The 25,731-nt window shown below is 38.5% G+C and overlaps 1 protein-coding gene across 1 annotated transcript in view; it reads right to left on the reverse strand.

The window, feature by feature from the left end:
- Positions 1-25,731, reverse strand: part of CSGALNACT1 (chondroitin sulfate N-acetylgalactosaminyltransferase 1) — a 106,968-nt gene that overhangs the window by 61,320 nt on the left and 19,917 nt on the right. The window contains exon 2 of the mRNA XM_018576835.1: positions 8,429-8,645. Coding sequence (XP_018432337.1) covers positions 8,429-8,645 — 217 coding nt within the window. The remainder of the gene's footprint in view (positions 1-8,428; positions 8,646-25,731) is intronic.

Raw genomic sequence — 25,731 nt, forward strand, 5'->3', positions numbered from 1 at the left:
ACATCTGATTACCCCCGACTCCGGACAGGTCCAGCAAAAAAAACAGATCAGAGATCCGTTTCACCGGGATCAGTGGTAATCTGATGTAAATGGACACATAACCATTTACATCTGATTCCCCAGAGACCAACATAGGTACAGTAATTTCATTTTTTTTTCTCCATTGCACGATGGAGGAAAAAAGTGGATGGACACACATGCCACAACGTGACATCGATTCCGTTCAGCAGGGGATCTGTGCATGGATCCCCTCCTGATCGGAACGTGTGAAAGGGACCTTAGTAAATCACCCAATTATCTTATTTTGTACATGTTTTAAGTTATGAATACACAATTAGCCTGAAAGCAAAACTTTATGGGACTTTTCATTTAATGATTTTATGTTCATGTTCTCTCAACCATTTGATATACTGTATATAGATTTGTGGATCCTCTTAATAGTAGATAACTGTATGCAAGACAAATCCAATTATCACCCCTCCTGTTCAAATGCTAAGACACAATAAATCGCCTTACAAGCCATCAAGAGAGTGTTTGTTTTGTTTTCCATCAGTTTGAACGGATTGACTTGCACTGAAAATTAGTAAAAACAAAGCAATCACTTTGCTGTGCTACTAAGCAAGAAGCATAGCCTCTATGGCAGGGGTGCCCATAAGGTCGATCGCGATCTACATGTCGATCGCGTAGCGATCACTGGTAGATCGCCATGTCCTCTCCTCCCGCCGCTGCTCTGGATCCCCGCTGCTCTCCCCAGCGGGGATCCGAGAAGAAGTGAAGGAACCGGCGGCGGGGGAGGGCGGAGCCGCTGTCACTAACTAATGCAGAGCAGTGAGGAGAGAGAGAGAGACGCTCAGCCAGGATCTGACAGCCGGCGCCTCTCTCTCCCCTCACTGCTCGTCCTTAGTTCTGTCACTGCGGCTACCCCCAACCACGCGGCTCGTCGTATCCCCTGCTGCCTCTGCCCAGGAGAGCAGGGGGATCCAGATTTTTCGTTGGTAGATCTCAATGAGATTGTCATTTGAAAAGTAGATCTCCAGATGATAAATAGTGGGCGCCCCAGCTCTATGGTATAGCCACTGAAGTAAAAATAAGTGAAACAATTGTGTTTTAAGCAATCACATCTAAAAGGGACTCTCTATAGAAGTGTTTTAAGGCCGTACTGAACTTGTAAAATCAGTCATTATATACCCCTGAAGCAGATCATCAATCACACATGTTTAGCAGTGTTCATAATAAGTACTTGCACAGATGTTACTTTTTCCCACAGCTTGTAAGATATTCAATAGTCAAAACATTTTCAAAAACATTTCCAGTTCATTGTTAATAATCAATTGGATATTTGGATATAGCAAATACATACTTGAATCCGTCTTAAAGGGAAATGCCGACATTTTTGAAAAAAATACACACTTCATAAAAGAAGAAATGTGCATGTATTGTTTGTTGTTGCATTGGAGCCAGTAAAGCATTTCAACCACGATCAGTGGATCACAGGTGCAATGCTCTGGTTCCAGCATTTTCTTTCTCCCATTCCTGTCTGAACAGTACCCTATATATGGGTGTAACATAGAACATGGCTAGCAATGTAAATGTAACCTTTAAAATAAGTTTCCTTTAACCTCTGCATGGCATAAGCAGGGAGGAGGAGGGTAGTGAAGAGAAAAACCAAGTGAAGACCATATCATTTTGTAAATGTCTAATCAGCAGGATGGGAAGGAGAGGTGACTATGACAGCAACACTTTATCAGCCATTTTGCCTACATAACTCATCATATGGGTGAGTACCATTATCATGATTTTCCAGGGGACATGGTTGTAGAAGTGTGCCTGCTTAAAGCTAAGAGTAAATAAGGACATGAACATGAGGCATATCACTGACATTTCAAAATTATGAATTTGCCTGGAGTTAATTTCGTGCTCTAAAGGGGTTACTGCAAATACTAGAACAAAGTTGTGCTTACATAAAACTAAATGTATTTTCTATCACTATTTGTAAAGAAGCAATGAACTGATTAGTTTTACAAAAACAAAATGAGCATGATGGTACAAGAAAAATACTAAATCAATAAACATAATTGGGGCTTTTAAGGTGTCACTGAACACTATAACTGTACCATAAAAACCTTATTTTCATAAAAAATAAAATAGAAAACAAGCAGGTTTAAAACCAATAATTGATATGTCCATAACATATGCTTTCATCTTAATAAGTGTAGATCATAACTCATCTCTTGTACTTGTATGAGAAAGTTTCTTGCTGTCACCTGCCCACTCATTCTACCTCCTCTGCCCGCCCTGTTCTTCCTCCTCTGCTGCTCCGTTCCTCCGGCCGTGCCCCGTTTCTTCTGACGTGCCTTGTTCTGTGCCCCATTCCTCCTGCTGTGCCCCGTTCCTCCTGCTGTGCCTCCCTCCGTGCCCCTTTCCTCCTGCTGTGCCCTGTTATGCCTGCCGTGCCTTGTTCTGTGCCCTGTTCTTCTTCCTGCTGTGCAACGTTCTACCCCCTGCTGTGCCTCTGCTGCTCCCCCGTGCCCCTGTCTTCTGCCAGAAGTAGAAAGCCGGTGTTCCGGCGTCATGTCTCCCATCCAGCGGCTGGAAACAATAGCCAGCCTACTATTGGGTATTTTAAATTGCAATAGCAGGCTGGCTATTGCACCTGCCCACTGCCTGCTGTCAATCAGCAGAGGAGGACCTGATGGAGAACTTTCTCCTTCAGTTCCCTCCTCTACTGATTGACAGCAGGCAGTGGGCGGGTGCAATAGCCAGCCTGCTATTGGCTATCGCAATTTAAAATAACCAATAACAGGCTGGCTATTGCTCCAAGCCACTGCATGCTGTGTTGACATTCAGCTGCCTCAGCAGCTGAATCCAGTGATGTGGAAAGGTGACAATAGGGGTCTACAAGACCCCTGTCATCACCTTAAAGAGAACCTGTCACCTCCAATGTGCTACACATAGGGGGCACATTGGAAGTCCCCCAAACCTACAAATGCACGTATACTAACGGAAACACATGTCGGGTGCACCTACATAGAAAAATTACGGTTGCGCTACACATGTCAGGTATCGCTGCATATTTTATTTTAAAATAAGGATTTTTTCAAATCCGATCAATCGAAGTTAATAATCGGCTAACTAATCGATTATGAAAATAATTTATAGCTGCAGCCCTACAACATACAGTTATAAAACAAGAGCTATCTCCCATAAAGTATACATACGTATACATGCATCAAAGATTGTTGATCCAGGGAGTATCCGATTGCCTTATGGGATCAGGAAGGATTTTTTTTCCCCTGTTACCAACCTTGACTAACTATGTAACTATGTATGCTATTCGTATATTAGCACAGTATCAGGCTCCCATCCATATAATGGATAGTTAGGAATCCACTCGTTTTGATCATGCAGTTCTTAGATGTATATATAATTCATGTATACTACCATGAATCCAAGGAACCCTACTCGCCAATTCAACAACAAGAAGGGAGCACAGCGTCAGGATGGCCAATGGAAGCAGAAGATCCCCCCTCTCTCCTCTTGGAGGCATGTGAGCCCTCACACCCTCCATTCATTCAGGATTGGAGTCCTAACTATTCATTATGTGGAAGGGAGCCTGATACTGGGCCAATATATGAAAACCTACGTATTCTCCAAACTCCAAACAGACCAAACTCTGTACCTAAATAAAAAAAACTATATATTTAAGTCCCTGTTCACACCTGGGCGTTTTGGCGCTCAAAGCAAAACTCTCAGCACTAGAAATCCCATTTATTTTTATGGCCCCTGTTTACACCTGAGAGTTGTGTCGCAAGCTGTAAAACACTGAACTCTGGAAAATGCACATGAGCTTCTTTCGGGCAGATTACAGCACATTTGGCCGCATAGACTTCAAAGGAAGCACATTAAAACGCGCGACACAAGCGTTTGCAAATTCCTGTTATGTTTTGTGCGCTTTTGCATTCATGTTACCTCATTCCCAGGAATGCACTTTGACCTACTCAATAAAACGCGCGTCTTGTCTATGTGCGTAAAAATGCACACAAACCATGCGAGGGGAAAGACGTGCATAAAAACAAGTGGAAACGCCTACATTTGAGTGGAGACTTAAGTCAGGCTATTTAATGTCTCCGACCTTAGCCATCCCGTTACTGCAGTGTCAAGCATAAACAGGTTATTTTGTCCATTAAAAATCATTTACCAATTTAGCCAAACTAGGAGGATAGCCAGGTAGTACCAATATTTAAAAACCTGTGATGATCCATTTTTAACTATTTTCACATAACTGGACAGGAGCAGCGGGGGAATTTGTGAGATTTTTCTTGTTAGTTTTGTTGCTTTGAATGAGAGACCTTTGCAGCAAACTTGGCTCATTAAACTGCACATTATAGGTGACAAATGCAAAGTAGTTAAAGAGTTGATGGGTAGGTCTACTCAAATTTGATATTTTAGTCTGTAGCAGAGAGAACGCTTGGCATGTATGGTACTGGTTCAGAGGATACTTTGAGTTCTGTTTGCAGATACTGGTACAGTACTACTAGCACAGTTGCTACTGGTTCATCTAGAAGCAAACATCGGATCCAAATACAGAAGCATGGGGCACAATTGTGTTAAAGGCATAGATATTGAATTAGTAGGTTGCTGTAAGAACATATCTGGCAGGTGAGGAGTAGTATTTCATATGCAGATGTTGATAAGGTGGTCAAAGCAGGTGATGCAGTGTAGCGCTTTTAACCACATGTTGCAATTTATCAGATATACATGTTATGGATCTCTGTAGCCAGTTATCACAATAGTCTTCAGCAATAGTATCAACTGCAGGTATTACTTCATACTGAGTCAATTATATGGTATACATGATATAGGATGCGTTCCTACATACATAACACATGAGTATACTTAGTGTGGAAGTCCAGGTATTCACAGTGTCTCCATATTCCTTCATATAGGTACACATTTAGGATGAAATAACAGTTGTGATGGTATATATAGTTGTAAGGTTGGATCACCCTAACGCAGCAACTGCATGGAGGCATGGAGGAGCTCAGCTATAAGGAAAGATTAACTGACCTGAATTTGTTCTCTCTGGAGAAGAGGTGATTAAGAGGGGGCATGATCACCATGTATAAATACATAAATGGCCCATATAAAGAGCTTGGTGGCAAATTATTTACTTTAAGGTCACTGCAAAGGATAAGGGGGCACTCTTTGCATTTGGAGGAAAAGAGGTTTATCCTTTGCATATGGAAAGGATTCTTCACAGTTAGAGCTGTGAAAATGTGGAACAGACTCCCCCAGGAGCTAGTTGTAGCTAGCTCCGTTTAACTGTTTAAAAAAAAATCTGGATGCATTTTTAAATGCACAGAATATTACTGGATATTGAGTTCTTATAGGTATATTAAGCACCAGAGATTGTTGATCCAGGGAATACCCGATTGCCTGGTGGGATCAGGAAGGATTTTATTCCCCCCTGTTGGAGCAAATTGAACGATGCTTTATAGGGGGGTTTTGTTGCCTTCCTCTGGATCAACAGTGGGTAATTGTGGCCATAGTGTTCCGTTTAGGCTTTTCCTTTTTTTTCATATCTCTAACTCGATGGACTTGTGCCTTTTCAACCTGACTAACTATGTAACTATGTAACACTGCCCTTGTTATACCAGGCAGACTAAAGGTCCCACATCAATAGATTTTTATTATTGTCTTTTACACTACTGCTTCTCTCACTTGTCTGACTTTTTCATGTTCATATTTGTGTCAGTACAGAACTGGTTGTGTCACTGCACACATATACCTCCTTCTGTCAGCATGGTACTGATTGCGTCTCTGAGGGCATATGCTTTCATTGCTTGTGATGTTATTCATTATATTGTAATTTGTCCAATTATTTTAAACATTCTATTTCAAAACACAAACCAGGTAACAAATGTGTAATCCATTGTTTCTATGCATGTGTCTTCATACACAAAGTAACTGGTCTAGAGAACAAAGAAAGTATAAACCCAACTCTGATTTACTACTGTGTGAATGCCATTTTTTTTCCTGTAACACGTGATAGTTATTTCTTTTAGGAACTTCAGCAACTTACAGGGTTATTCACAAAAGGGTGAAGAGTTTGGAGAAGGCAGGAGAAGTGAACAATCTAGGACAACATAGCTCATTTGGAAAAATTCTGCAATTCAGCTCACTTCAAGTTTAGCTATGTTGTCCTAGATTGTTCACTTCTCCTGACTTCTCCAAACTCTTCACCCTTTAGTGAATAGACCTGTTAGTCTCTCCTCAAAATGTCCTGACCAAATGCTTAACCGCCATCATGGCACTTAAGTATTCTACAGCTTCTGAAAAGTAAGATAATGTAGTTATCCTACACTAGATCCAGAAGTTTTACCACCAGAGTTCTAGATATAAGCAGCCCATGTGTATAGAAAAGCTATCAAATAAGGTTAAAAAACAACAATTACAATACAACTTAGGAAACGCCTTTCAAGTTTCCTATTAATGGACATTTACATTTCATGAGTTTGCAAGGACTTGGTTTGACTTTTTGTTGAAATCTACTTGAAGCATTATGAAACAAAATGTTTAAATCCAAAAACAAGACTGCACTAACCAAGATACACATGTACACACACAAGCTCACATTTTTTTTATTTCTCGTGGGAGAAGGTTTTTGCTGAGAAAATCCAAGAAAGGATATAATAAGTTAATTACATTGCATTTGGGAAATTAATAAAAAAATATACTCCACTTAGTAACAAAGTCAAAGAATTTCAAATGGTTTTTGAATGTTTCAACTGTATAGTAGTTATACAAAATGAAAAGCAGATTGCCTTCAACTTCAGCATTAGAGATGGTGTGCACAGTCCTGAGTACAGATTCAGTTACCCTTCATCCACTGTCCTTCATCTCCTTATATTTAGCTATGATCATGCAGTAATTATACACTGGCCTTTATTTTACAGGTCATCCATAAGAAGCTTAGCATGTCCATTTAGAATGACCTGCCTCGAAGTCTATACAGCATGATGAGTGTCAACAGAAGGCAAACTGCAGCAGGGGATCGGCAGTAACTGCACGGATTTCTGCATCACTGCCTGCTTCTGAAAATGGCTGCTCAATGCTTTAACTAAACTAAAGGTCGCTTTTAAAAGCAGTTAATTAACCCATTTCTTGTGGTTTGTAATGAAAAATTGATTTTCTAAAAATAACTACGATTTGTAGCAACTACAATTAATAAAGATGAGCTAGGATACATTTCAAAGCCCTTTTTACGGTTAACTTGCATCACAAAGGTTAATAGTGAACTATTACGGTTCACCAAAAAGAAAGATGGAACTACTTGGTGCATATACCAGGCAGTCAACTCATTATTTTATTTTAATATTACTAAGATACAGAAATAGTTTGTCAAAAAGTAGTACAGTATATTCCCATTGCATTTAAAGTAAGTGTAAACACTTTGCTAGCTGTGATCATTCATAGTGAATAGTATATACCACAGCCTGGGTTCACTGGCACACTTAGCAAATAATGAAGGCTTTTAATCACTAGGTACTGGCCCACATTCATCCAGTTCCCAAAGTTCTTAACTATTTAGGCTTGCACACAGGGTGACAACATAGCATAAAACAAAAAAATGCTTCTTGCCGTTTAAATCGTTTTTACTGGAGTTAGAGTTTTAAGTGTTAAAATTTCTTCGTGCTTCTATTTCTTTTAAATGTTTGGAGGGGCTGTGATAGGTGAGGGGTCTCGTCCATTCAGAGGCGGCTAGTGCATTGTATGTTAATGAAGGTCATCAGTAACACAATCCTCAAAATTCACTCCCGAGACTTTCCATTAGGACAGACCACTGTGAAAGAGCTTTAAAAAATCCTGGAATCGGTCATCTTGCCTGATTTATTGCAAAGTTTTTATTAATTTTAGTTTCATATATTAACCAAGTTTGTTACATCAAATAACGTGCCATACAACATTCCATCCAAAAATGTTAAACATCCGAATTATGTCCCCCTTATCTCTTTGAGCGACCCCCTAATAACCTTCGGTAACAATATACCCATGTACCCTGTTAGCCATGTACTTTAGGGGCTAGTAAGCCCTTCGTTACCTCCTATAATTAGTGGGTCACCTTTAACTCATTATGTAAGCACATGACAATTCCCCCTGGTGGATGTATACACACTTTTCGCCAAGAGAAAAAAGACAAAAACACTAAACAAACAAACAAACAAGAAAAAATCTTGCCTCATTTATCTACTTCCGGGCCGCAATAAGCCTATAGACGGCGGCCCGCAGAAGTGGTTAACTGTAGTTTTATTGCCTGATATCGGCTTCATTGATGGTTTGTTGATGCACTTTAGACAAACTTTTGCTTTCATTGACATATGTCTGTTGCCAGGGTAGTTCAGCATATAACAAATATATATGGTCTTACCTGAAATTGTGCATGAACTGTTGAAACTTATCAGCTCTTTTAGACAATGGTACAATGATATTAACAAGGACGTTGGCCATGTTCAACTTTTCATTCTTCACTTTTAAAACAGGTCCAAACGGTCGAAAGAGAACAAGGCGTTTAAATTCTTGACTTCTCTCGCCTTTAAAAGTCAGTTCATACAATGTACCCTTATCTCTCTCTGTTCTATAAATGCCTATGAAAAAAAAACACAAAACATATTACCATCATTTGCATAGTTTCTATTAGAGACTGCAGGAATTCAGTAACATGACTTAATTTATCTGTAAGGATTATAACATTAAGATCAATATGGCAATTTAAGAATAGCAGTATCCTGAAGCAATGCAAATATTTTTTTAAATGTATAGCATCATTTAGAATGCATAGAGGCAAGGCCTCTTACAGCAGATATCTTTGTCAAGGTAAGGCACTAAAGAAGATGCAAAACAGCTGCACTCTCTATGTGACTGCAATTCATACTGATTAGGTTACCAGTCTGTATTGTTTCTGGGTCATATATATACAGTTTATATCTGTTTATGTGTGAGTGTATATGTATGTGTATGTATATATGATTCTTTGTCTGGCAATCCGATGGTTGTGTCTGGGTTTGGCGCCTGCCAGGAGAATGATACTTGCCTGACTTTGTGTCAAGTGTAAGGTTTGGTGGAGGGGGATTATAGTGTGGGTTTGTTTTTCATGGGTTCCAGTGAAGTGAAGGGAACTCTTAAAGTCATCAGCATACCAAGACATTTGGGACAATTTTATGCTCCCAACTTTGTGGGAACAGTTTGGGGATGTCCCCTTCCTGTTCGAACATGTCTGCGCACCAGTGCACAGAGCAAGGTCCATAAAGACATGGATGAGCGAGTTTTGGGGTGGTAGAACGTGAATGGCCCGCACAGAGTCCTGACCTCAACTCGATAGAACACCTTTGGGATGAATAAGAGTGGAAACTGTGAGCCAGGCCTTCTCGCCAAGCATCAGTACCTGACCTCCATGCGCTTCTGGAAGAATGGTCAAACATTGCCATAGACACACTCTTAAACCTTGACAAGCGTGTAAAGGCAGGTGTCCCAATACTTTTGGTAATATAGTGTGTGTATATATATATCTCTCCTAGAGGCTGAAATTTAATTCTCAGACCGAGAAATAAAAAAATAGTCAGGCCGAAACTTTTTTTTTCTAACCTTTTGAAAAAGTTTTTTTAAAATATATTTTATTTTTTTATTTACTGTCGGGGGCTCTGGGGAAATATCAGGGGTCTAAACAGACCTGATATTTCCCTTTTGAAATAGAAAAAGAGGTTGAGGACACAGTCATCAATCTTTTTCTGCAATCTTTTTCTGCAGCCCCTGTTATGAAAGAACAGGAAGCCTCTATACTGAGCACTTCTGCCCATTCATAAATTGTGGGTGAGTATGAGTTACTATGTCCACATTCATGAATAAACAGGAAGTGATGTAGAGCACTTCCTGTTAATTTATCATTGGGGACACAGTAAACATACTATGTCATCAAATATTTACAAGCACTCAACTGATCACTTGTACTCCACTCTCCATCCTAACTCGTTGTCACAGGAGGATGAGTGGCCGGTGCCCCGCACCGCTGGCTTGCCCTCCTGTGACAGCTGTCTCCTCCCTGCACCGCTCTCTCTTCTGATCTGCCTGTCACAGGAGGTCGAGCAGGGTGGTGCAGGATGAGAGCACAGCCTCCTATGACAGCTGACAGTGCTCTCCTCCCCGCTCGGCATCTTGACAGTTTCTTACCTCCCTGCTGAGTACTGCTCTGTTTTAGAGGGGGCATAGAGCAACGCCCAGCGGGGAGGAGAGAAACAAGAAATGCACTGCATTTTCAGCCCAAAATTTTTACTTTTGGCATTTTGCCCAAAGTACCATTTTCAGCCGATATGTTTTGGCGACTGAAATTTTGGTGCATCCCTAGTATATATACTGTACATATCATCCAGGGGTATCCACCACACTCTGTTTGTAAGGCAGGTGCTTGGGTGCAACCCATCCACAAAAATATCCATACAAATCCAAGCTCCTTCAAAATGTTGAAAATGCTGATGCTTTGACTTCTCTGGTGCAAGACCTGTGAGTGCCTTTTTGTTACAATAATACTGATTTTAGTGACTCTCAATTCTGAAATTTCTTGCATGGTTAAATTTTTATTACCTTAGCATAAAGGGTCACAACATTTTCCCTTACAGAAATTGAATTGCAACATTTTGAAAATAGCAAATATGTCCTTTGTTAAAAAGATCTTTTTACTTTAAAAACTACATGTGGTTCTATTAACAAAACGTATCCTCATAAACGAGCTAAATTTGGGTCTAGTAAAACAACTCCAGTTTATTAATACATATTGCATTTAACAGGAGTGTGAATGAAAACACAATGTATATCAAACTTCAATTTAAAGAGGCAAAATAGAAAAGTTTATGGTTTTAAAAGCGCCAAGGACAATCCTTACCCCTCCTGGGGAAGAAATCGTAAGCACATATGCAAGGTGCAGCCTCAAAAACAGTCAAGGGTACTGGAACATCTAAAAAACACAAAAGAAGAGGCGCCTTTCCTGGTGCAATATCATTTAATCCAAATATCATTTAATCATCAGGATTACGTCCTGATGAAGGGGGCGTGCCCCGGAAACGCGTCGACACAGCAGTGCTTTATACAGGACACGCTATCCGGATCTTTTTATTGCTCTGGTCATATTGTCCAACGGCTTGTTTTTATCTTCAACATAGTGAGTACCTGTCAATTCACCTTTATGCCTGTCTTTTTGGATTAAATGATATTGCACCAGGAAAGGCGCCTCTTCTTTTGTGTTTTTCAATTTAAAGAGGGAATTCTTCCTAAGTATAACTGGATGTGAAGCCCAGGAAAAGGAGGCAGAAGGAATTATTTTCAATAGTTCTCATATCTATATGCGTTTCCTATTTTGTTGTATACTCGTACAACAGGAAATCCAGCAGCAAAAGATTTCAATTGTGACAGACAGCATTTTACTGGAACTATAATCAGTTTGCTGTCAAAGCATATACCCTGTCCTAAAATAGAATATATTGTTCACTTACATAAACATTGCATCAGCCATTTGTGTATTTGCTATATTTGTTTTCCGGGATTTGGTGTGGGGACACACTGGGGGCTTAGTTGCCATTGTGATCTGCTGGGCTTCTGGTGCATCCCTGCGGCTTTAAGGAGGAATGTGCTGCCTCCAGGCATACATGCACTCAATTTATCCATTGCTATGTATGCTCCAAGATGGAGGCTCTCATAGATTAGCGTTAGGACCACACTACACAAAGAAGCCTTGACAAGGCAGTGTGGCTTCCACATATTTTGTGAAAGTTTGTGCAACTAAAACCACTGTTTTTTACACAAAGTGTTAAGAGTAATTTTTTTTTGCAGGCTGGCAAGTGTGCAGGGAAGTTTTAGTGTTTAAGTGTGTATATACACTTATCAGCCATAACATGATGACCACCCACCTAATATTAAGTAGGTCTCCCTCATAACAGCCCTAACCCCATCAAGGGATCGACTCCACAAGACCTCTGAAGGTATGTTGTGGTATCTGGCACCAATTCATCAGTAGCAGATCTTTTAAGTCCTGTAAGTTGTGAGGTGGGGGCCTCCATGGATCGGAGTTGTTTTTGCAGTACATCACACAGATGCTCGACTGGATTAAGATCTAAAGATTTTCGAGGCCAAGTCAACGCCTGGAACTCATTGCTGTGTTCCTCAAACCATTCTTGAACCATTTTTGCAGTGTGGCACGGCAAATTTCCCTCCTGAAAGAGGCCACTGCTATCAGGAAATGCTGTTTCTGAAGGGGTGTACTTGGTCAGAAACAATTTTTAGGTAGGTGGTACGTGTCAAAGTAGCATGAAAGGCAGGACCCAATGTCTCCCAGCAGAACATTACCTAAATATTATTTTGCATTTTTAATGATAGCTTTACCAGGATATCAGTACTTTCTGTTACAATAATACTGATTTTAGTGACTCATCTTTGAGATTTCAGGCACGATTACATTATTAATACATTAGGACAACATTTTCCCTTTCAGGAACTGAAAAGCAGCATTTTAAAAGTAGCAAATATGTCCTTTGTTAAAAAGATCTTTTTATTTCTAAAACTGCATGTGGTTGTATTAACAAAACATATGCTCATAAACACGCTGAATTTGGGTATAGTAAAAGAACTACAGTTTATTACTACATATTACTTTTTAACAGGAGTGTGAATGAAAACACAATGAGGGGAATTTAACAAGACTGGAGCAGACAGAATGTGGAGCAGTTGCCCATGGCAACCAATCAGCATCCACCTTTCATTTTCAAACCTTAACTGAACAAACTGAAGAGAGAAGATGATTGGTTGCCATAGGCAGCTGCTCCAGTTTCTTCTGCTCCAGTTTTGATAAATTCCCCCCAATGTATACCAAACTTCAATTTAAAGAGGGAATTATTCCCAAGTAAAAATGGATGTGAAGTCCAGGAATGGGAGGCATAAGGAATTATTGTTCACGTCATATTTTCAATAGTCCTTATATCTATATGGATTTGCTATTTTGTCTTATACTTGTGCAACAGGAAGCCCAGCAGCAAAAGATTCCAATTATGACAGACAGCATTTTACTGGAACTGTAATCAGTGCATTGTTAAAGCATATACCATGTCCTAAAATAGAATATATTGTTCAATTACATAAACATTACATCAGCCATTTGTACTCATTGAAAGTAACCCACTGAAAACTTCCACAGTATATGAAAACAGATGTATATTATGTGTATCATTTTAGTGGCTTCTTTTCTTGTGTGAACCACTATTACTTAGTTAATATTCCAGTCTTTTGGGAATGGCCATACAGGTCTAAAAGGCCATGGCAAGGGGATTAAACAAAACTGTCCAGTATCCTAAAACAGCCTGGCCAAATGTCACAAAATATAAATGTTAATCATGCTATTTACATTTTCCTGTAGAACACCGCTGTATCTGGGGAAGTATCTAAAGAAGAACCAATACACCAACTATCAGCAACCAGCAGGGCCGTAGGTCAGTTTGAAGATGTGGATCGATGTCCCAAAAAAGGTCAGGAGCTGTGGTGGCCAGCACCAATTACTACTTTGGCAAAAACGATGCAATAAATTCAATTAAAAACTCTGTATAGGAGTTTCCAAGTGAAAATTATCTGTAAAAAATAAGTCAAGGCAACTGGACTTGCTGTATTTTTCTTGAAGAAGTTTCACTGGCCATCCAACCAGCTTTCTCAATTCAGAATGACTTGTAAATAAATTATCTGGGAATAAATATGGTGAATGTTGTTTCAATCCACATAATCTGTTAGTCACAACCAGGTGTTGATTGCATTTGCATAATTGGAGAAAAATAAAGCAAGTCCAGTTGCCTTGACTTATTTTTAACAGATATACCATGACCTGGATGAATGAGAACCTTCACAGGCAACTTGTCAAATTGTTTATTATTACTATTACAATATATTATATGCAGCTCTGGTGGTATAAATATGCAATACCCCCCTACAAAATATAAACACAGACACCCGCACATATCTAAATGTGTTAAATGAAGTACTGTATTGTTCATTCTTACTTCTTTTAAAGTGGACCTTTACCCCCAACAGTAAAAATACATCGTGCATGCACCTGTTTATGCTGATCATAAACCATCTGTATGTTATCGAAGGTTAATTCAGTTACTCATAATTTATTGTATACTTCTTCCTGATGTCTTTAGGTACTAGTTACATAGCCAGGGCCATACAGCTGCCCCCTGGTAAGGCTCACCAGTGCTTTCCAGGGACTTTCTCATCTGCAAACTCTGAGACCTTGCAAGATTTTCCAAACTTTTGCAAGATCTCAGGGGAACATGTAATCATAAAGGTTTCGGAGTTAGGGTCTGACTGTGGCACTGTAGGGGTGGCAATGAAATCCAGGAAGTGAACAGAGGGAGAATCTGCTCTTAAAATGAGTGTGGGAAGAAAAGTCTAAAGAAAAGTGTTTGCCAGAACAAAAGCCTGCTTTTAAAAGTAAAAAATGTTTTTTTTTTGTATTTTAAAATATATTTAACGGTGGCTTCATTTACATTTTTATGGTCCACTTTAAATAAGGTTCAAATTTCAAAGTGAAATGTATCTGGGAAACCAAATGCCAACTGCCAGACTGCTTTTGCTTTTAGACCTATAAATATAGTATTAGATAGAAATCCAAAGCAAATACTGGCCCCCCATAATCACATCCCTGGTTTACTCTGCATTCTATTCTACATGCCTAGTTTTTACATGTATGCATGAAGTTACCAACCCTCTGAGCAGATACAAATATTTGTAACATTCTACCTATAAAGCTAAGCAAACATGCAATGGTAATCGGCATGTTCAATGGGCATCTCAAAGTAACACTAAACTCATCTGTATCTGTATCCCTCAGCTGTAGATCCTCAAATCATCTCTGAATTCTGACTGACACTGTCCTTCCTTCTGGAGGGTGGCTACATTTGTTCCTCATGGTCCCTGTGTGTTGGAAAGTAGCCACCACTCCAAGCTCACTCCTGTAATGGACTACAATCTCATGTTTAGTTTACTTATTTGTATTGAAGTTTTATTCTATCACGGGAATAGAAATAGTGCTACAGAAATAAGCTAATTTTTTTGTTAATATTTAGGGGTATTTGAATGCATATTTAAGGTCTAACTCTTGAGTTTAGTGTCCCTTTAAGGGCTCTCTGCCACAACAAGAAATTATCAGCATTCACTTCAGGCTATATAGGCCTAACTGAGTATACTTTCATATGACTGCTAATTAACATAATGCCAATGGTATTTTATATTGAGATAGAACTTGAATTTTACAGCTGACATTTCAACTGAAAAGTATGTGTAACACTAACTCTTCAGTGAAATTTAGCTACTCAGGCCATAGGATAAATGGCAGATTTTTCAATGTGCTATGACAGGTATGACTAAGTGAAGTGAAAGCCTGAAAGCCTTTAGAATATGAGCCCTAGATATATTTTTCTTGTCCACTGTAAGGAATGTCTCTAAATTTAAAACAAGAAGTAGAAAAACAAATTTGTAGCCTATATGTAACCTTTCAGATGCCTCTTCCTTACCTTTCTTTGTACGGAAGATTAAAAAGTGAAATTGTCTGACATAATTATGAAGCCATTAACAGCATATACAGTGGATGGACCAGACTGACTAATCTGAAATGTAAATTACAAATATATTGCATGTGTACTGTAAATGTCTGCATTAGAATGTTATTCATATTATGCAAAGTATGCCTTTGGGTGGATATGATTAGCATATCATGAATTATAGAGCTGTCATTTTATTGTACAATCATAGTTCTTCAAATTTAGTAAAACATGAAGTGCTTGGATGACTGACTTTGTATGACATGATCAGTAAGATCTGACAATTTTACTTGATAGCTGACACAAGGTTCACTAAGGGTGGCAAAAGGTGTAACAATCTAGATAGCTAATATATACTGTATGTTTCCAAAATAAACACAATGTGGCGAGAACAATGTTCAGTGTGTGCAAAAGGTTTCCATATGGCTACCGTTACCTTTAAAGGGTACAACTATTCCAAGCCGATCCAACAATACAATTTTAAATTGATGCTAGATGGCAAGTAAAGCAGTATTAAAGTTTTGTAAAGCAAAGATACAGATACATGCACAGAATTTATCAAGGGCAGTGGTAGTAACAGAAATCTACACTTATCTTCAAAAGCAAGTAGTAAAATATTAGTAAACCGGTCATCAAATGGTGCATAATATCACTGTAATGATTGCTAAGAAAACAAAGAGAAGTAATACAAAGGAAAAAAAATAGAATATAAGAAGTGAAACACATTTAAAATAAATAGGTGATTAACCATACTACTTTAAAGAACCATCTAACGCTTGATATATTTTAGGAACCCACTGGTAAAAATGCCTCATTGCTCCCTTTTTTGCTGACAACTATGTCATTCTCCTTGCTCAAATCTTTATAAATTACAGCAAATGAAAAATAATTGGATATTCAGGTGCATCAATCTAACTACCTGCATCAGTAACAGATTCAAGAAGATCAGTAACAGATTCAATAAGCTGGCATCTACTCAAAACTGAAATATCAATTTTAGGTGACCTGAACCCCTAGAACACTCCTGAACTCAACTGACAAAACATTATAAAAATTATTCTACAGGCAAACAGCCAAATGCCAGCTGAAATGCATGTGTTACGTGCCAGCTCATTGGATAAATAAACATCATGATATTGCTAATTACTTTTCCTGTAGGCAGGCATGTGACATAAGAAGCTAAAAAGATGAAACAGGAAATAGTGGGGTTCACGAGACTAAAAGCAAGTACATACATATACGTGGGCTGTGCATTTAACTGTTTACCAGGAGTTTTAATCAATTTGAACCTAACTTAACTTTAAATATCTCCAAGATAATACAGTGCTAAAGTGCGGACCATGTGTCCCTTGGATTCAAGGCCCAAGTTGTACATAGGGCTTTAGCTCCTGCTCATCTTGAGATTAGCCCTGTCTGCTCCTGTTGTTAAGGCCCACACCTGTCATTTAATTTTCAAGTACCCCAGCAGTTTAAATCTAATAACATGCTTTTAGGTGCTAAAGCCAGCAAACGAGAGGAAACCAGTTAGCAATACCTTGAGCATGTTTATTGCATGGTAATCGACTATGTAAGCCACTTCTAACATCATCAAATTACCTTGTGCAAATGCTTCATGACTTCATCTGATGATCTGACAACGTGATTTAACAGCCTTTGAATGTGGGATGATTCTTGGCGCTCAAGCCATGGAGCGAGTATCAGCAAAACAGCAGAATTCGTTAAATGTTCAAGAGCAGCTGTTGTTAAAGTAAAGACTGGACTGTCAGCCGAAAAGGTAAATGCCCAGGTTTTCAGCCACAAAAATATTCCTACTAATCCAAAGTAGGTACAGAGGCACTCATGGGTGTTGCAGCATAGATAAGTCAATGCACTAGCATTGTATTGTCAACGTTTCAATAGAGTTCAGTCCGTCTTTATCAAGACTTGTGTTGATAAAGATGGACCGAGCTCAGTCGAAACATTGATAATAAAATGCTGATGCTTTAATTTTTCTTGCCTGCAAGACCCATGAGGGCCTTTATACCTACTTTAGAATTCATACTGATGGAGGCACTCACGGGTCTATGTCCAAACAAAAAGAGTTTATTCTGTTTGGATAAAATGAACTCATGTTTGGACATACACTTCTGCTTAAGATTTGTGAGTGCCTCTACTACTTTTTCCTTATCTACTTATGTTACTTTGCTGCATTGCACCCAAGCAGATACTCCCCAGACAATGTCCAATGACTTCCAATGGAATTTATATCATTTAAATCCATTTAGACCCCCCTTTAGACCAGAAAGCAATTAAAGAATACAATTGCTCTTCAGCAAAAATTAAAAACACTTTAGATCCTTGAACAAGGCATGTGTAATTTGTATTTATTATGCAGAATAACATAATAAAATATTTAAACAGCAATAACTGGGATATCACCATCAATTATGAATTACCCTTAACTACAGGTAATATCTATACTTGTGTTTAATGGACTTTATGTACCATTTGGGCAATTTTTCTTATTACTACGCTGACCTTTTTACCAGTTTGACATTTATTATTCGGAACATGCAATTCATTAAATGTATTGACTACTTGTATTTTAAAGAATTTTTTCAGTGCATAGTAAACGCATTAATTCACTGAATTAATGAAGAAAGAACAAACATACTTTTTCTTCCAGTTATTAGTAGAACAGACACGTATTGACTATTTTTTGGCACAGCAGACGTGTTTAAATAAAATTGTGGCATTATGGTTGATTGCATTTTTTTCTATCTCTGCTAGATTTCCTTAGATAGAAGGTATTGAATTGCATTAACCAAAATGCATTCACTCTAATATACTATTTAATAAAAGTTCTATAGCCTTACATAAAATTAACAGCCTGAACTAAATGAAATAAATGTCTGATCGTGACTACATAAAATAAAAGTGTCTGAGACAAGTCTATGTTTCCTTAAAGTGGAAGTAAAGGTATGAAGAAAAAAACATAAAAAGCGATCTTCAGGCTTCCGATTGCAGAAAAGGCTGTGAAATGAATTCCCCTTTGCCATTAAATCTTCTTTTCAGCTATTGTTTCTGTTTCCTGAGCTGAGTTTCCAGTCTTCAGGTGCTTGAGTGACTGGATGTCCCGATGACATAACTCCCGCACATGCGCACGGAAGGTACTTTATCACATCATGCCAGGTCTGTGCACTGAGCACGTGCGGTAGTTACATCACTGGGGCCCAATCAATCAAGCAGCCGAAGAATCGAAACCCGGGGGAAGATGAAAACACTGGTGAGGGAGGAACACAGCACTGGAGGGGATCGGTTTGTCAGGCATGTCTGCCATAATGTGTTAATATGCTGTGGATACTACCACATTATGGCTAAAAACTCCATGGCCCCCATTTTGTTTTTGTTAACACATTACTTAAGCTTTATGCCTAAACTAGTAAGCTGTGCTCTTAAAATATGTTAAGGCATATATGGCTGATATTAGACTTGCGCTAGACATGGACCCAAAAACAGCCTTGGCAAAACAACCACACCAACAGTACTGCATTGCCATTTCCTTTCACAATTATATTTTTGTTTGACTCTGAAGCAAATTTCATAAAGTATAATTATAGCCAAAAGACTATTTTTAGTTAGATGATGGAAGGATCAGAACCCCTGTGAAGTTTTATTGCTGTTGTGTCCTTGCTGGGGAAAGTCATCCTGTCTACTTGTTCTGATTACCATTGCCATTGAGACAGTAAGTGGTAAGAAATGCAAAGATTTTAGAGTTGTCACCCAAACTATAGGTCAGGGTAAATGTTCAATGGGGACACCTGTTAAAGTGACAACTGTCTAAGAAGGCATTTCCCTCACTTTTTTATAGATTTCTTTTTACTTCTCATTGCATCTTCATGACAGGAAATCAACAGAAATCCACCCACACACTGTGGGACACAGCAAAAATAAAATTATGGGAGTTAAATTGATCCTTATTTTTACAATTACACAAATTATTTGACTATAAGGTATTGTGTCATACATTTCAGCTAAGTTTAAACGTACTACAGCCACTGACATCTGACTGTCGAATTTCCATTTATATACTCCTAAGAATGAATACAATTATGAATTATCTTTCCTAAATCCATGTGTGCTATTATGCTTGATATTTTCTATTATATATTTGGACTATTTATGGGTCCACTATACAGGAATCTGAATAGAGCTTAGAAAAGCATGAGTTCTTTTTTTAATTAAATCTTTATTCAAGTTTTTGACATCAAATTTTTACAACAATTTCATACAAAGTTAACATTCTCCATTCTTCCCATACAACCCCAGCCCTTCCCACCATTTTGAAAGGCAGTGTTGAGGTGATTGTTTAGCTCCCATAATCGACTCAAATACGGTCAAGTCCCCCCCCTGTTCTCAAGGGCTTGGGTAAGGTTTGGAAAAAAAGTTTTAATTGTTGATGTCTCCACCAATCCAGGGGGTAGCATCCCCAATCCTCTCTTAACTCCTGTAAGGAGCTAATCCTTGCCCCTGACATGATGTCAACCACTTTTAGTTGAGGGCGCTTGCTCCAGTTTAGAAAAGCCTTGTCGGCTTTGCCCGGCAGGAAGTAATCATTCCCCAATAATGGGATGAGAATAGAAAAGCATGAGTTCTGTTGGAATTCTAGTGTTTATTAACTTATCTTCACTTGGGTGGTCATTTTCATATAGTGAGTTTGAGAGTCTATCACTTTAGGCTGGATTTTAATTTGCAAGTTGGTGGATTCTGTTACAGTTCTGAGCTATCATTTTTTCACAGGGATATTGGACTCTATGAAGTGTTGATATGATTATGTATATAGTGTACTGTGTTTTTTGTAAGCATATTATTTTATGTTATTCAGGTTACCCACGACAATATGAAATATTGCATATTAATATTATGTAGTCTTTTATCCAGCCAATAGCTAAAATAATCACTACGGGAAACTGAAAATTGCTGCTTGCACTTTATACTTAATAAGGTGCTTGCATTCACTAATGCAAAGACATTCTGATACTATAAAAAAGAACAATGGGTGAGTAATTCAGCCAATTAATCTGATTTCAATTTCTCGATCTGTATTGCTTGTTGTGTTTTTCCGTGATGACTTTATATTTTTCAGCCAAAGTCTGTCCCTGACTTGAAGATCTGTTTAGATATTCTAAATGATCTCAACTCATGGACACTACACTGCAGCTGTGTATTCCTTTGTATAGCTGCCTGGAACAAAGATTGAATAAGCTACAGGGACTCGAGAAGCAATGACTGGTGCCAGTGTGTGAGTGCAATGGAATGCAGTGTTATAATTTGCAAAAACACATGTAAGTTGCCACATCACTGGAGCTGAATAAGTTAAGCAAGCTTCACTTTTAATATGTACAGAAAGCAAAGCTGAATTTTAAAAAGACCAGAATTAAAGGCTAAGTTTAGTTTTCATACAGTGTTTCATTCTACACCCATATCTGGGGTGAAACATGAAACATGATCACATTCCTAGCCCCCATCCCCCTAATCGAGGGGTTGTTCTTCCCACAGCATCAATGAATCTTTTGAATCTGACGTGGTAGGGTAGAACTTTTGACAGAATCTGTGAAAGGTGAGACTACAAGCCTCACCTGCCACTGGGGCAAAGAGACTTGCAGTTCAATGGAGTACATGTGTGGTATTGTAGTCCATGTTTACTTCCTCCTGTCCCTGTAACTGGATGTCCCTACCTTGATATGGATAGGGACTAGGAAAAAGAGTCTGCAGGAGTATTGCACCTGCCATCCACCGCAAACAAATATAAAAATGCATTTTTTTATGAACGTGAGTGCATGTATTAATTTTTGTAAAAGGTGGACTATGCCTTTTAAAAACAAAATTAAGCTAACACAGTAAATAACTTGTCAGGATAGCAATCCTTGACTTTAAGTGTAACTTTACTTTTTGGTGAGAAAACAATTGCCTTCTGGGCAATCAATGTACATTGCAAAGATTTGAATGAACTGTAGCAGATTTGTACCTTTTTCTGTTCTGAAGAAAGGGCTGTTTGTTTCATCATGCCCTTTGCAGTTTGCTTCCTGCATTGTAACTTTTTGTTGAGAAAACAAATGCCTTCTGGGCAATCAATGTACATTGCAAAGATTTTAATGAACTGTAGCAGATTTGTACCTTTTTCTGTTCTGAAGAAAGGGCTGTTTCATCATGCCCTTTGCAGTTTGCTTCCTGCATTGGAGAGTCTGGGTTCATTAAAACCGCCTGGTGGACTTTCAGTGCTCCAATGAGAAAAGTTGCGGGGCTGGATGCATCCCTTTATATATAGTTATTTCCTAAGGAGTATCCTAAGGAGTATCCAAAAAAGACATTTCTATTGCAGGGGATGTCTAATTTTTTACTTGTACATTAGTGCAAACATCTGTGAACCAATCACACAAGGTGGAAATTATATTTCTGAGAGCATTCTGTACACAGTTTTTTTTAACAGTTTTGCAAAATTACTGGGCTTCAGATTGAAACAAAAAGATCATTTTTAATAACATTAACTTGCTTGTGTAGCAATATTATTTGGCTATATTCTTTTTAACAAAAGTGGAGTTTTCCTGTAAAGAAGGCCTGTCAATAAAACTAGTTGTTCCTATTGACATGAAGAAGCTACTTTATTATTTTGAGCTAAGTGCATTTTGTTTTTTGATAAACAGAATACAAATAAGCTTGCAAAAAACCAGAAGCCTTTTTCACTGAAAAGATGTCTGGCCAGCTTATGAAAAAACCCCAAATACACGAGTGCCACAAGAAAACATGTAGTGGTTACCAATAATGAATCCGCTATAACTCTCACAAGGTATTCACAAGCATTCAGTAGCTCAAACTACTATTAAATGACATTCCTTTAGAATTCTTTGAACCAATGAGAGGTAAAGATATCTCCAAAGAAATGACAGCGTTTATGATGATCTTGATTCATTTCTCAAATTACCTTGCAGGTCTGCCATGTACAGCGATGGCAGATACGAGATGCAAATTTGGCTTGGTTGTATTTGATTTACCACAAACATCTAAAGCTTAGTGAGAATTACATGTAAACATTATTCATAGTTTAAGCAGTAAGGCAGCCTCTTTCACTGCCAGTTGTTAGTCTGTGTATTTACATAGTTGCCAAGGATTAAATTAAAGCATGCTTTGCCTTTCTCTAGAGCTCACAAAACTGTAAACTAAAGAACCCTGCAGATTAACAGAAAGATGTCATACATTTCTACCACTTTGTGTACTAAACACAACTATTTCCATGACTGCATGCCAGTTATTACCAACCCGATTACATGCTACACTAACTTTGTGGGAAGTTTGCCACCTGTTTGTTTTTGTTTTTTTAAGTAGAACATCATTGTAATCTCTGTTAAATACAGTGGAACCATATCACTTTGATCAACACAAATACAATTTGTGAAGGAACCTCTTTAGAAGTACATCTGAATCAGTGAAAATTTTAGCTCGCTGTCACAGTTTGAACATTGATCACATTTTATTTGCTCGCACCAAACTTCATTTTAGCCTGTTGTTCCTTAATAGCTCATTATAAAGAGAGTTCTGATTGGAAAGCTATATACAGCAGGTAAAATCTTTACGTGTAAAAATCAAGAATTGCAATATAGACTACCAAAGCCAGATTTATGCTCCCTGCGCCTCTGACTTTGTATCAGGCTTAAACGTTCTGACATCATAGCCATATATTAACAAATTGAGGCTGGGGGCACAAAGGACAAGCAAACAGTTTGCCTGCTCCACATCAGTACACCTAGTACTAACGAATAAAGCATAGTCTACTAGCAGCTTAGTTTTATTTCAATGGAGGCAGTGCGAGTGAACAGCAGGTACACAGTACTCTATTACATCAACAATAATGCACAAACTGTGGAGGAAAGCTACATTGTGGCAGACTAAATGTGCCAGTGTACCTCTGGTCTTCTACCATGCATGTGAATGTGTTACTACCAGCAACATGATGTGGTAGTGGCTGTGTGCTACCCCTGTGGCCTCAGGCCATGCCCTGTTCTGCTTATGCAGAAATCCAGCTTTGTAGTTAACATTGATAATAACTGGTTTTCTATTCAAATGTAGGGCCGGTTTCTTTGGCAATCAGTATGCAGAATGTGTAATGACTGCATATGGAATGCATTGGTGTTTCTAATACAAAAGTGCATATGCTGTCAGCAAATGAAATCTCTTTCATGCTGCTGCATAAAGGAAAATCATTAAAAAAAAGAAAAAACTTACCCCCATCACCTTGTCTATGGGTTAAAGGCACTGCAGTTTAGCTGGAAAAGTACCTAAAGAAATGTGGGTACCACCTACACCAACTCTTTAAATATTTACTCCTACCCAAACGCCACCTTTCCTTTCTGATGTTCAAGTGTCATTCAACCCTGAAAGAGTAGACCCAATGGGCTAGTCAAACTTGGAAAACATGAGCCTTTTATGAGACATCTAAGGCTTGGTATAATGGGGTGATGGGGCTCACAACAAAATCATTAAGGACCCCATCTCTAAGTCAATCTATAGTGATATATTATAGTGGTCTATACCAATCTATAGTGGTATATCACTTTCATAGCATTAATTTAGAGCAGTGGTCCCCAACCTTTTTGGCACCAGGGACCAGTTTTGTGGAAGAAAAGTTTTCCACGGATTTGGGGGGTTATTGCTCAGGCTCAGTGCCATATACAAAAAATCATCAGCATGCAGGGTCACTTACTAACTTAAGGGCCACACACAGTAAGGCAGAAGTTCCTCTGCTGGGGTTAGCAGCATCTTTCACAGATCTCTTCAAAATAGTCAAGTGTGCTGTCTTCCCGTCTCCTTCTCCTCAGCTCAGCTCTCGCTCTGTCATCAGAACCAAGGAGATAAATCTGCCACTGCACTGTGATCTGACAGGAGGCAGAGGCAGCTCAGGCATGCTCAGTTTCTTGCGGCTGCCCGGTGGCTGCGGCCCAGTTCATAGCCTGGTTCCGCTACGCGGACTGGGGATTGTGGACCCCTTATTTAGAGGTTCCCACACTATATACAGTATAAAAAAAATTGTATACAAATGCGATTGCAAAATACTATTGCTCCCTGCATTAATCACTATGTAAGCAAAAAAACATTGCGGTCCCTTGTGCTTCCTGGTCCCATAGAAGTTGCAAGGTCTCCTATGGGTATATTATGGCCGTGCATGGAGCTGTGTAGCCTGATTTGGAAGAAGAGTTTCTCAAGCAAAGTCTAAGTGAGACAAATGATAAAATTATTGTAATTTTTACTGCAATGTACAGTACAATGTGCTTTCCTCATGTTCTTTTTCCTCTGCACATTCTCCTCTAGTCCTCTGTACATGTTTCTTTAGAATATCAAGCTATGGCCTTCAGGAATAAAATGTTTGAAAGAAGAACTGTGTCTATTTTTGTATTCTTCCAAGTCTTGTGTAACATGCATTTTACATAGTCTTTTACATAGTCTTCAGTTAAATCCTTCTTTGCCACCCAATGAAGCATTGATACACTTTGTACAAAGCTTTCTATTCATCTAAACAAACTAATGCCATTCTAGTGATAATACAATCTTAAAGTTCTTGCATGCATCTTGTACAGTTATATAGTAAATGGGCCAATTTAATACACTAAAGGATTATGTCACTGTGGGATGTGCCATTCTTCCACGGTGGAACATTTCTATTCTGCTGAGCTTTTTCTGTCAAAACTTGTTTTTCTCCGTGCTGTTTTGATGTTGATGTATAAACAGCAGAACTTCCGTATGAATAATTATGTAGGTGGAAATCTCAATTCATTGGGCAAGATTGTCAAATGTGGTTTACAGGATTAAATTGTCTGTAGCTGAAAAAGTGGCTGCCTGCCTTTTTTTACAGACATGTTGCTAACAAACTGCATTGAACCCTTCTATTCTGTATAAACAATTTACATTTATCATTTATTAAACCGCATAGTTCAATACTAAGATTAAGAATGCATTAAACATGAGAAGTGTGCTGTATATGTCCTGCTCTTGCTATAAGGCAATAGAGAACTATACACACAGTGTGCATATATGTATGTGTGTGTGTGTGTGTATATATATATATATATAT

The sequence above is a fragment of the Nanorana parkeri genome, unplaced genomic scaffold, assembly GCF_000935625.1.
Source record: "Nanorana parkeri isolate BGI_ZX_2015 unplaced genomic scaffold, ASM93562v1 scaffold78, whole genome shotgun sequence".
Taxonomy (NCBI): Eukaryota; Metazoa; Chordata; class Amphibia; order Anura; family Dicroglossidae; genus Nanorana; species Nanorana parkeri.